This window comes from Pagrus major, chromosome 1 (assembly GCF_040436345.1).
Source record: "Pagrus major chromosome 1, Pma_NU_1.0".
NCBI classification, from domain to species: domain Eukaryota; kingdom Metazoa; phylum Chordata; class Actinopteri; order Spariformes; family Sparidae; genus Pagrus; species Pagrus major.
This window is the reverse complement of record NC_133215.1, coordinates 28385910-28400043: the sequence shown is the minus strand read 5'-3', so window position 1 is coordinate 28400043 and position 14134 is coordinate 28385910. Positions and strand designations below refer to the sequence as shown.

General features: G+C 39.5%; 1 protein-coding gene across 1 annotated transcript; it reads left to right on the top strand.

Annotated features, from left to right (window-relative positions):
• LOC141002190 (interleukin enhancer-binding factor 3-like) lies at positions 1-12325 on the top strand. The gene is made up of 20 exons (XM_073473399.1): positions 1-97; positions 564-705; positions 1186-1297; positions 1738-1934; positions 2064-2244; positions 2348-2501; positions 4666-4757; positions 5797-5892; positions 6035-6146; positions 6235-6332; positions 6416-6521; positions 6611-6742; positions 7344-7534; positions 8959-9078; positions 9233-9364; positions 10078-10239; positions 10608-10734; positions 10829-10867; positions 11335-11673; positions 11765-12325. Exons 2-20 carry the CDS (start codon positions 599-601, stop codon positions 11872-11874), a joined length of 2607 nt encoding a protein of 868 aa, XP_073329500.1. The 5' UTR covers positions 1-97; positions 564-598; the 3' UTR covers positions 11875-12325.
• The last annotated feature ends 1809 nt before the right edge of the window (positions 12326-14134 follow it).

Sequence of the window (14134 nt, the reverse complement as noted above, 5' to 3'; positions counted from 1 at the left end):
GAAGAAATCAGGGGACCCTTTGCAGGTTGACGGCAACAAAAAGGTGGCAACATTATCGCGAAAAGGTGTACACCTGTTTATTCACTTGTTAACAAAGGTGAGCGCTAACTAGACAACTAAACTTGGACAGGAGTCAGTGGCATTGTGCGAAATGGACAAAAATGGCACTGGCACGCTGTCCAATGTAAGCTAGCCTGCTAGCATAAAGTGGGCGGTCAATGCTATAAACATTAGTTAGCTAGCTAACTGGCTGTCCTAGCGTTTGCAGTACCTTACTTCAACATGACCTGAAGGTAAACTGTGTGATTATTGCACAGCTATATTCGATCATCATCGTTTAGTTTGAGCCGAAAAAATGATAAATGCACACCTTGCTTATCTACAATAAGACGAATAGCCTCAGTCTGCTGAGCAAGTCACCTGCGTAACGTTAGCAAACAGCTACCTGCACGAACACGCATGCGGACAACTTGATGTCATTCATGACATTTGATTGGAGTGGTCTTATACCGCAAATTATCGACCAGTTCGAGGACTAATAAAGGGGTTTCCATCTAAAACAGGCGGGGTCTGGCTTGGGTCTGCAAGTCGTGACAACATGGCCGCTGCTTCAGCGTGGGATGAGCATCAGGCGTACGAGGAGCTGCTTTACTGGGACAGCCTCATTCAACAGGGCCACCAGCTCCTCCCGCATGACTTTGACAGGTACACACACAGCATGTACTACATGGTTAACTAAATGGTGCTAGACGTAATCAGAAGATAAAATGACAATTGCATGAAGACCATTGAATTTGTATGGCACATTTCATCACAAGTGAACTCTGTACTTTACATTCCAATGCATACAAGTAACATAAAGAGGAAAATACAGCTTATTAAGTATGTTTTAAAGACCAATATTAACAAAATAATAAAAAATACAAAGTAAAAGACATAAAAAACTGATAAAGTGTAGAACATCAAACACAGACACACACATACAAGTTAATCAAATGCCTGAGAAAATAAAAGGTTTCTGTTTGTCGTTGAATATAGGCACAGTTGTGACAGATCAGATAATAAATGAGCCAATGACAAACGCTGATTGTTGTGCTTGGCACTCTGTTTCACACGCCTGCTATTGACATGAAAGCTGGCACTGGTCTTCTGAGTTGTCCTCATTGTGTCATTTGGCCCATACAGGTACGAGGAGCTGCGTTACTGGTATGACTGCCTGTGCTACGAGGAGGAGCTGAGACAATACCATGACTACATCGCTGCTATTGAGGAGATTGAGGACACACGGCATCATGAGGTTCTTGTTTCAGCTTCTTACCTGAGTCATTTAATCCGCTTCGTGAAAAAAAACACCACATTAAGACTGAACATCTAATGCTTTCCATCACCACTTTGTTTCCTTTGTACTTCAAAAATATAGCTCTTCCTCTTGCACGAAAGCTGTATCTGATGCATGTTGATGTTTCTTTTCCAAGGGTTTTTTTTATCATGCACTTCCGAACTCTTGCCACTAATAGTATACTTCCCTATCTTATTTTTAATTTTTTATCTATTGCGTGAGATTGCTTTTTCACTGGAGTACATTAAAGTAGCACAAGACTGAATAAGTAATTCAGTCTATTTGTTACAAAAATAAATTATTATTATATGACTACATTATAAACTTAACATACATTTGTTCTCATCTAAACTAAATTGTTATTTTCTTTGACATAAATTATGTTACTTTTAATTAAGGAACCTGTGGCTCCCCCGGTGCACATTCGATCACAATATGATCGGCACGTGATGGCTAAACACTCTGAAGTGTACCCCTCACCAGAGGAGCTGGAGGCGGTGCAGACGATTGTCTCCCATGTGGAGTGTGCTCTTAAGACGGTGTCTGACCAGATGGATGTTCCAAAAGATGACAAAGAAGATACAGAGGCAGAGAGGTGAGCGATGCGTCCAAATGGTTTGTTGCAGTTGTCCCAATGATTTAAAAAGTATATCAAAATCCTTTACCTAAACTGTTTCCCTTTTCATAAATATAGTTGTCTTTATTCTTTTTTTCCTCCTCACAGTGCAAGTAGTGATTCAAAGGAGCGTGTCCTGCGTGGAGTTATGAGGGTCGGTTTGGTGGCTAATGGACTGCTACTGAAGGGAGACAAGGAGCTGGAGCTGGTGTTGCTCTGCTCAGACAAGCCTACTATCACCCTGCTTAAGCAAGTGGCTGAAAAGTTGACTGCGCAGTTAGAGTTAAATGTGAGTACCTAGAGTCGTTTTATATCATCATCCAAATTATTTTTGTTTCTTAGACATTAAGATTCCCTCTTTGCCTTCCTAACGTTTTGTTCCTCTTTAATAGGAGATTTCAGCGGGGACATATACAGTAAGCCAGTGTCCAGGGGATGCAGCCATTGCTGTGACAAGCACCAAGTCGATCCTGACTCTCACTATCCACATGACATCACCTCTTGTCAGAGTTGTGCCAGAAAGTGCAACTGAAGAAGAAACAGAAGGTACGTATGTTGGTCCAGCCTCCGACTAGACATCAGCTACCACAGGCCTGATCTGTGTGTTCTCAGTATGCAGACACTGTACCGCTCCACTGATCTGTAACACTGCACTGCCAATCAAAACGCCACTCGTCCATCCTCATCTCATTGAACCTCAGTGGAGCTTGTACAGTGACTGTCTCAGACCGATGCCAGTGAACAACCAATGAATGTTGGCTCTTCACTCGCTCGAGAGTCCTGTCGTCGTCTTGTGATAAACTGGCGTTTGCCAGCACTACACTTTCTCTTTAGTCGCTGATACCTTCTGCACTTGTTGTTGATAACAATGCCAGTCATAAAAACAACTTTGTTTATTCTTGTTGAATTGCTTTCATGTTTTAAGTGAAGGCATTTCAAGAATAACAAGTTAAAGCGCGCAATGCATGTACCTGATGCTGAACATGTACATTTGGCACCAGCTGCAGCAAAACTGATCAACAATGAGAAGAAGCAAAGAGAATTAAAATTTGACCAGACAGGAAAAAAGTACACAAAAACGTAATCATCGTTCAAAGATTGATGTGTTGGTTAGTGGAGTGTTTGTCAAGCTTGAACTGTATTCACATGGGAGTCTAAAGTTTTAGTGAGATATTAAAAGGTTAGGGGGAGTTTGCCAAAGCCCCATTTACAGAACCATACCGGTCTGAGTGCAGTTTTAGTCCATTTGCTACACTGCACACTGGGGCTGCACATTGAAAATGATGGCACAATTTTGATTGTGATGTCAGCTTCCACCATCCCGACTGGATCAGACAAAGTATTACTGACACTTCATGTTTGAAGGGCTTACTCTGTTGCTTCAAATCAAGCACTCCCTGTTAGTCAGGTGTTTGTCATGGCTAATGGTAAACCTTTTATAACACAAGGGTTGATGGTACAAATACATCTTAGAGGAAATAATAATACATTTAATTTTTATTTAAAAAAGAGAGGGAAGCTCAGGGAGCTACTATGACTGAGTATATGGTTAGCTCACCAGCTACAGCAGTTCACATCTGGTCCTGTTAGCAGTCATGTAAAAGTACCAATACTTAAATGTAAAAATACTCTGTTTCAAGTAAACATCATGGATTTGCAGCCTGAAGTGCAACATGAAAAAAACTAACAAACAAACATGAAAAAACAGGTTTAACAGCATCGATGAAAAATCATAATCATCAGGATAGCAAATAAAAACAATACAATGACTACCATCATCCTCCTAAATAAACTTTGACCACCATAACATTCTGAATTAACATCATTCGATAATAATAATAATAATAATCATCATCATCATCCGTAACTCATCCAGTGAGTGTAATCAGTCAGCATGAACACATGATTATCATTGCTTTACAGTCAAAGAACATCAACAAAACTTTTCTAGCGGCAGAAACATTGATTACTCATATTTCCAAATGATAATTTCAGTAAAACTTTATTGTGATTATAACTTTGGCTATTATTGTGCAGCCCTCTTTCAAGCATATTTTACTACTGGCCATCTGTTTCTCAATTTTTAATCTGTCGTACGGACAGAAACCTAAAATTTGCTGGGGATAGATCAGAACAAATGTATTTGTAGTGTAGAAAATGAGCTTAAACTTGCGCTATGCTGGTATGGCCCTTTGTTTCTGATCTTTCACAAAGCCTGTTTAAGCCACATTTGGATCAGGGACTACATCAGTTTTGCTGCAGTGTGGGGCAGACGTGAAAAACTCTAAATGCCTGTGGTTTACAACTGATTGCCTTTTAGTTTGTCAAGTTTTTTAGGAACGCTGGACCTTTGACCAACTGGACACACTGTCTCAGGAGGGGGGTAAAGCAGCAAACCCAAGCCGAGGGGCTGAGGGAACGGGGTATTTATTGTTGACCCAGTGCAAACATTAACGACATGCAATGTTGTAAATACTACCATGTCTTTATGACAGTCTTAACATCCACTTTCACAGTAGAAAAGTTAGCTGGGATCTGTGACAGGTGATTGTTTTACTTGTTGGGACCAAAGATTTACACATGATGTACTTGGGGCCCCCTTTCCCTGCTGCTGCTGGTTTGGGGAAAGCTGCTCCTCCCTGAGCTGTGAGACAGAGCCGACCCCCTTGGTCAAACTGTACCTTTTCTTCTTACCCCACCTCGTCAATAGAAACGCGAACAGTCAACGATCCGCCGGACATACTGGACAGGCAGAAATGCCTATCTGCCTTGGCGTCTCTCCGCCACGCCAAGTGGTTCCAGGTTTGCATTCACGTCCTTATTTGTACGTAAGGTTGTTTCTTTGAATTGTCTCTATTATTTTCTCTCCAGTTAAAGAGAGTAACACTGTTTAACTGTTCTCTCAGTTGTTGTTGATTTAGACCATAATCTTAAAGGGGACCTATTATTCTCATTTCCTTATTTATATTATTCTGGCCCTTTATGCTCCTTAGTTCATCCTTTGTCTGAAACACTCCACTTAAGCTCCTGTCTCTTTAAGGCGTTCCTCCCTAAAAGGCAACTTTCCTCTGATTGGGCAAACTTGTAGAGGACCACACACGGGCATCACCCACTGATCTGATGGCGACTTGAGCACCGCCTCATCCTCTTGCCAGGAGGCAAGGGGATCCAGCGGAGAGAGTTCAGATAATACAACCACTAACTGCACGGGTAACTGAGCTAACGACAGCTAACGATATGTTAGCAGCAATTAGTGGCTACAAGTAAAGCGTCTGTCCATCATGAGACTTTGTAAATCACTGAGAGTTCAGTCAGAGCAACATCAGAGTCAGGTTGTCATTAAAAAAAAAATTATTGAAAACTTAGTATTAAGAGCAGTCCTTAGCTAAACCTTAGCGTTTTGCTCACAAGAATACTTTTTATATACATTAACCTTATTTTGAACTTCAGCTGTATTAATGTAATAATATTGTAACTTTATATTTGACAGAAAATAAGGAAATGCATAATAAGTCCCCTTTAAAATGTCAGAAGTTTGAGTTTTAGTTATTTAGTCATGAAGAGTGATCTTCTGATCCATACCAATGACTGATTTGGAGAAATCATTGGTATCGACTACAGCATATAATTTGATTCATTAAAATGTCCTCTGTCAGACTGAGCTCTCTCAGTATCAACTCCACTCCCTGTTTGAAAAGTTGTTTCTGTTGACCAACAAACAGCTTGTGGATAAAAGTGTGTAATCATTTGTATTAGACTTGTTCTGACCTTTCCATGCTTTGTTTTCGGGGTCAGAAACAGAAGCTCCTCTGACTTAACTGGCTTTTGTTTGTGTCTCCAGGCCAAAGTCAACGACCTGAATTCTGCCGTCGTCGTGATCCGGCTCATGAGAGACTTGTGTAACCGTGTTCCTACCTGGGCACCACTCACAGGATGGGTGAGTAGACGTTTGTTGTAGTTGTGTATAAACCAGCACAATTTTTAGCAGCTTTGTGATAAAAATGTTGACTTTTTTTCTTTTAATGGTGCAGCATCTTGAATAAATATTGTCTCTATTTTCTGCTTTCATCTCCATGTAGCCTCTTGACCTGCTGGTAGAGAAGGCGATTGCTACATCTGAAAGGCCAATGGGTGCGGGGGAGTCATTGCGTAGGGTTTTGGAGTGTGTAGCATCTGGAATCCTTTTGGAAGGTGAACTTTTTATTCAGTTGTCAAACCAGCATGGATGTTGATACACTGGTATTAATATTAATGTGCTAATCTAACTATGTGTGCTAAGACGGCCCTGGAATTAGAGATCCATGTGAGAAGGACGCGGTCGACGCCACAGCAAATCTGACTCCACAGCAGCGTGAAGACATCACACAGAGTGCTCAGGTAAGATAAGGCTGCAAAAACATGCAAGCACGCTCATATTTTAGAACCCTCAAAATAGTACCTAACTTCTATATTTTCCTTAGTTTGCCTTGAGGCTCTGTGCGTTTGGACAGATGCACAAGGTGTTGGGGATGGACTACAAACCTATAAAGCCACGTAGATCAATGGGAGCCAGCAAAGATGGCGCATGTACGTAGTGATGTGTCCTTTCCCCTTGCTGTGCAGTTCACCTTAATGAAAGGATCTGTTCTCAGATGTGTTTCTGTTGTCTTGTGCAGGCCAGATACCATCTGCCGGCCTGCCAGCTAAGAGACCTTACACAGAGGTGGAGAAGGAGGAGGATGAGCCCCATCTCAACAGCAAACAGAGAAAGTATCTCAAGTTCCAGAAGCGCTTTCAAAGGAAATCATGTTAGTAATGAATATATTATATATATTATGAATATTACTGTGACCTGCTGACATCTTGTAAAATGTTTCATGAAAATCAACTTTTAACTCTATGACAAGTACATTATGTACACAAATCCACATGCAATGGTGCCAGTTTATTATGAACACTCAGCTAAATGTTAAGCATTTTAATACCTCTACAAATTACCAACAATAATGTGCATGACTACTGAAGCAAATTAGCGCAGAGCAACATGTTTTTTATATTTCTGTACTTTTCCACATAAGTTGTGAGAGTACAGAGTCATGGTGTCAACAGTGCTAATGCTTCTTAAGGTTGACATTAGAGCCCCTGGGACATTGACTCATAAGTGTTGTTTTTAATTACACTGAATCAGGAATATTTTGACAATAGAAACTGTTTTAATAGTAAAAATTATGTTTTGCAAATGTTCCTCCCAATTAAACAATTATTTTATTATCATTATTATTATTATTATTATTATTATTTAAGTGATGAATAAACATTTTTGTTTGTTAAATCTCCAGAATTATTGAATTTATTCTGCTCATATTATTTTCTCTTAGCCTTTTCTCCACCTGTTTCTTTTCTCCGTAGTCACAGATGATTTTAGTATGAATGCTGTGATGCGCCTGAACCAGTACAGACCTGGTCTGGAGTACCGACTTACATCTCAAACTGGTCCGGTCCACGAACCAGTCTTCACAATGGCTGTAGATTTAAATGGGAAGACCTACGAGGCAACAGGGCCCTCCAAACGAGCAGCCAAGCTTAATGTAGCCACCAAGGCAAGACTCTTGTATTTCTATATTGGTTGCCTTTAAGTTGCATTATTATGAAAGATAGTCTCCTAACTTACCTGCATGACAGCTCACTTATCGGTTACAATGATTAACCCATTTTTATGTCTTTGTACCAGCAGTAGCCATGGCTGAAGGCCTTATGTCATCTGGTTGTACATCCCTCTGTCCCAGCTTTGTGAATGCAACATGTGAGGAATACCTTGAGGGAATTTCTTAAAATTTGGCACAAATGTCCTCTTGTTCAAGGATGAACTTATATGATTTTGGCAGTCAAAGTCATTGTGACCTCAGAAATCAAATCTTTTGCCATAACTGAACGACTCATACGCTAATTAAGACATAATTTCACACAAATGTCTAATTGGATAGAATCAATTGATGATTTGTTTTAAAGACTGGTCTGGCCACTGATTTGTCTCTTCTGCCATTTAGTGTCGTCACCATTTCTGCAGCGGCAACATTGTTCAGATTTTACATGTAAGACATTGGTTACGACAGTAGCCTGACTTGATAATGGAGAAAAAACTTGACCCTCAGTCACATTTCAAGTGATGAAGTAGTGAAGTACTGTGTAATATACTAACGTTGCTGTACTAGACTTACATAGAAAGTGAAGTTAAAGTAGAAAATCATTTACTTATTAGGACAGCTTGCATTGAAACCGATTGAAACCCGCTGATATTTTTGGGAGACACCACTGCAGTAATGGCAACTTGTCTTCTTTCTGTCTTCCAAGGTCAACTTCACTGTGCCATCGTAAAGTTCTGCAAAACCATACGACCATATTTCACACTATGAACTAACAGTGCACACACTAATAAACATACAGCAGTAGTTCACCACAAGTTCATTGGCTTTTGTGATATTGGGCTATATGTTGTCATTCGCACCATGTAACGAAGCTCTGTCAGTCCTCTGTACTCTGTAAGACATGCTCTGAGTGAAGGCAACATGTTTCTCACTGGAAATTATTCACTGGAATCACTCATAGTTTTGTACAATATAGTGATGACTTCTTCTTTGCCAAAACATAAATTGTTCAGTTCATCAGTTCATCTTCATATTCAAAGGCTTTATTAGTCTGGACAGAAATGGATGTAAACTGCAACTTGACTGCTGTGTGGAGGCATACAACCGCTGTTAGCAAGTTAGCTTAATGTTGGTCTAAATTCCTGTTCCCTGAAGTGAACTGATTTGCTCTCAGACATGTCACTTACAAAAACCAAACCGTTTATCTTTGCTACGTCCGTGACAATAAACTTCTCAAACTTCTACCCAGCTGTGCTCTACTTAGTTTATATTTTCTTGTTGTGATAACAGTTTTTTTATCAGTGGCAGCCTCCACTGGAGATGTGAATGAGGGAAGAGTTGTTGCTGTCAGTTAATATTTTGATTTTTGTCATTTACAGGTCCTACAGGATCTCGGCCTTCCAACAGGTTCAGAATCTAAATCAGAGTCCAGTGGTAGCACTGAAGGCATCGTGGAATCAGTGAAAGCTGCTTCAACGGCCTCAACTACATCAGAAGATGTATGTACCTCAGTTCCTCCCTCTGGATTTAAAAACATCCATAGAACCTAACATTTTGTTTCCTCAGAAAGAAAAAAAAATCCATGCGAGATGTTCTTGAGTTAAGCATGTATGTGAATTTAAGAGCCATTGTTTGTCCACTTGCTATGAACAGAGCGGTCAGGGTCCTATCTTGACCAAAAATGGCAAGAACCCTGTGATGGAGCTGAATGAGAAGCGCCGCAGCCTTAAGTACGAGCTGTCTGCAGAGACTGGGGGCTCCCATGAAAAGTGCTTTGTCATGGAGGTGAGTCAGCAGTATCCCTGGCAACATCAGTCTTTGCTTTCCAAATGTGAAGTGAACATTACAATCAAAGTACTTTGACCTTCATGGTAATGTTGGTAGATCTTGGGTCTGTCCTGCATTACAGCTCTGATATCTGATGTGAATCAAAGTTCTCTATGGGAGGTCTGACCACTGCAGAGTCCAGTCAAGCTTTTCACATTAGTGAATTTGGGCGGGGGGGGAATCAAAGACATTAATAGACATGGGTTGACATTGAATTTGCTTAGTGCAGATTTTTGTTTGAACCTCAATAACAATAAATGAGAAGAAATTCTTATTTATTTTACTCTTATTTTTTCTTGGTGCAAGAACAGAAATCAAAGTTCTTTTGTTAATTTTTTAACCTAACATTAGTATGTACATTATGTTCCACTGTCCTGTCACTGTAACACAGCACCACAATTGAGAAGCATTCACATATTCAAGCCTCTCTCTTTTAAGTTGTCTGTGACCTTCTCTAAAGCCTGTTAGTTCTCCATTTAACTTGATCGTTGTCTAAAACTGTGCCTATTTGGGTTTTTGAGTTTGAGGGGAATTGTCTAAAAAGTCCTTTAAAAGTCTTTAAAGAACAAGGTGTTTAAGAAGGTGTGGGAACCCTGATTTGTGAAGTGTTATGAATGTCAATTTTCAAAGCTATTAAAACTTTGATCTGCTGTCTTTTTCCTGTCGATCAGGTGGAGGTCGATGGGCAGAAGTTCAAAGGGAGAGGCTCCAATAAGAAGGAAGCAAAAGCCTTCGCTGCCCTCGCTGCTCTAGAGAAGCTTTTCCCAAATGATAACGAAGTGCCAAATGTCAACAGAAACCCTGTAAAGAAAAAGGTCACCTACACAGACATGGTAGGTTATTTACTCAATGATAAGATCTCTGATTGATCTTGTTTAAACCTTGAAAGCTCCAAACCAGTTAGTGTACATTTTCATTAGTGTAAACTGAATGCACACATGGCGGTCCAGCTTTTAAATTGATAAAACTTGAATTTCAATTCAGTTCTTTCAGTTCTTTAATTATATATAAAAATTGTTACATCCCTAAAGAATACATGCTCACTACTTCAAACAATTAAAATAATTTATACATAAAGACAATAGGTAAAATTCCCCAACACATTACCTACTGCATGCACATCTCCACAAGAGCATATTCTGTCACCTAAAAGCCTGCCTTGCTCTTTACATAAAATCTTCTGCCGTTTCCTCTCCAACAGCACATCCCAGGCTTCGGCACCATCCGTGGTATTCCTTCGGACTCCGGGTCTCGTGGCTGGGGTCCCAACAGAGGTCGAGGAAGGGGCCGGGGAAAACCGTTTCCTCCAGGACCCAGCTACAACAAGAGTAAGGAATTTTACACTCACAAAGTGTTGACTTGGACTTCAAACACCTGCAAGGAAATTAACTAAATAGTCTTTTCTTTCCTTCATTTTAAAAGCCAACTACAGTTATGAGAGCAGCACCGGCTCAGGCTATCGTAAGTATTCACTGTGTGCAGACTGACTTTAGGTTGTTGAAACAGAACAGGAATAATTGCTCTCCAAATACATCATTTTATTTAAAAGTTAAGTGAGGCTAAATAAAGTAAGTTCCAGCGCACTATACTTGGGGAAAACAGCAAGCCGTAAAGTCATGGAAAAACGTTGCTTATTTTATAAAATACACCCATCCCCTCAAACAATTACAACTTGATTTCCCTCTAATCAACCTTATTTAAGCATTAAAAGTGATCATCTTTATAGTGCGCATATATATATATATATATATATGTTATATTCTATTTACCATATACTGTCCTGTTCCTGTTGATGTGTATATTTTAGATTGTACCGAGCATGTGTTTGTTTGTTTTTTGTTGTTTCATGTTGAAGGAAATTGTTATAAACTAATGATTTTACATAGATTGCTCAGCATAATCCTGCTCTTGTTTGAACTGCCTTGTAGATAAACTTTATGGTAACAACGCAGCCAGCAACGCAGCCAGAGGCGCTGGCGCCACTGGATCAGGCGGCACCACGGGCTATGGCACCTTTTACCCCGAGAGCAACACATTCTCCTCCCCACCCATCTCCAGCTCCGACTCCAGCACCACGAAGGGGGGAAACTACCAGTCCATGCCTCCTCCTGCCGACCAGGAGAGCCCCTACAGCTATGGGTATGGAGATGAGAAGAAGAAGATGCTGACCCAAAGTCAGAATGAAGGCCAGGGAGGAGGAGACTACTCTATGTACAGCACAGCTTACCCTAGCTCAGTGACGGGTGGACAAGTTTATAATAATTATGGTGAGTAAAGATGTTGTAATATCCTGTTTTAAGTGAAAATACTTTAGATAAGGGAAATAAGCACACCTTTTGGTTTGATCTCACTCTACAGGATGGGGGAACCAGTCGTCCTGGGGGAATCAGCAGGGGTATGGCGTGTACCAGGGGTTCGGAGGACAAAGCCAGGGCTCATACTCTGGATATGGCGACACAAATTATTAACCTCATGTGCAGCCTCTCTCACCTCACTATGCCATTTATTGGCTCTGACTTTGTCCACCCTTGACGATGACCTGGGATAACCACTCCTGAAAAGGAAGAAAAAGTGTTCGTGTTGTCTCTGAAACTTGAATTCTGCTGTTTTTTTGTTTTTTACCTCACTTGTTAGTTCTTGGACATCTGTAGGTGACAGAAGGAATTTCATCTGGTGAAAGTCTACCTGTTTTAAATGCAGCATCCCTCATGTCTGTGTTGGCGGATGTAAAAAGAAAAAAAAAAAAAAGACATACCTGTTTTATCATTATGTTTTTTTGTTTCTGAGGTTGTTGGTTTTTTTAATCTAGTGTACTGGTTCTGTATCAGTATGTTATTGTTTTTATTGAAAGCTGCTTGTAGTTTTGAACTAAAGATTTATTCATTTCTGTGTCACATAAAATGCTTTTTATGACCATAATTTTCCAGAATTGCTTTAAACAAGTACAAAGTACACAGATTTAGAATTTAGAGCCAGGCTCCCCAAAGTTGTCCCACCATTAGGGTCAGTTTGGCCAGCCAGATGGTTCTGATAAAACAAAGATTAATTTCAAAATTATATTTCAAATGTGTTTATTCTGCTAAAAAAAATTTAGCTAAAAATGCTCTCTACATAAGTTGGATCCTTAATTATTTTTCATAATCTGAGCATGGCGTGCAGAGTCACACTTTGTGCAGGAAGTCAGTCAATTAAGGTAACTTGAGATTGTAGTACCGTTATGCATTTTAAAAATAACAGTAACACTGATGTGAGGAATATATATATATATATATATATATATATAGAGAGAGAGAGAGAGAGAGAGAGAGAGAGAGAGAGAGAGAGATGGATATGGCGATAGAGAGAGATAGAGATGGATAGCGATAGAGATGGATATAGAGATAGATAGCGATAGAGATGGATATAGAGATAGATAGCGATAGAGATGGATATAGAGAGAGATAGATGGATATAGAGATAGTAGTAGTAGTTGTTAATTTCAAAATTATATTTCAAATGTGTTTATTCTGCTAAAAAAAATTTAGCTAAAAATGCTCTCTACATAAGTTGGATCCTTAATTATTTTTCATAATCTGAGCATGGCGTGCAGAGTCACACTTTGTGCAGGAAGTCAGTCAATTAAGGTAACTTGAGATTGTAGTACCGTTATGCATTTTAAAAATAACAGTAACACTGATGTGAGGAATATATACATATATATATATATATATATATAATGTATATGTATATATATGTATATATGTGTGTGGGTGTATATATATATAGAGAGAGAGATGGATATAGAGATAGATAGCGATAGAGATGGATATAGAGATAGATAGCGTTAGAGAGAGATAGAGATAGATAGAGATGGATATAGAGATAGCGTTAGAGAGAGATAGAGATAGATGGATATAGAGATAGCGTTAGAGAGAGATAGAGATAGATGGATATAGAGATAGTAGTAGTAGTCTTGTTGTTAAACTTTCATGCCAATAAAGCCCCCTTTGATGGATATAGAGATAAATAGTGATAGAGATAGATAGTGATGGATGTAGAGATAGATAGTGATAGAGAGGGATAGAGATGGATATAGAGATAGATAGCGATAGAGATGGATATAGAGATAGAGATAGATGGATATAGAGATAGATAGAGATAGTAGTAGTAGTCTTGTTAAACTTTCATGCCAATAAAGCCCCCTTTGAATTGAGATAGATGGATATAGAGATAAATAGTGATAGAGATAGATAGTGATGGATATAGAGATAGATAGAGATATACAGATGGATATAGATATATAGAGATAGATGGCGATAGAGATATAGAGATAGATATAGCGATAGAGATATATATAGTGATATATATATAGATATAGATATAGATATTGCTCACATCAGTGTTTCTGGGGACGTTTTGCAACACTCGTGAGTGGCTTCTGCATGCACATGCAGGTGCTTTGCAGTATCAGCCAGTGTAGCATGTACCGTCTCTCTCTACAGCTATGTGGTTAGCAAAGATGGGGTGAAGCCTGACTGACCCCTGTGAGGAAATTGGGTCATTATAGATGCAAAGGTACTCTGATTTCCAAGGGGCAAATTGAAAAGGACGCAAGCACAAAAATACAGTGTAAAGTAGGGAATATAGTGGTAGGTGAAAGAACTGTAAATGCATAGTGCCACCGTTTACAGCAGTCTCATAGTCTGCTTTGTATTTCAAGACATGAAATATAAACTATATACAAAAGGG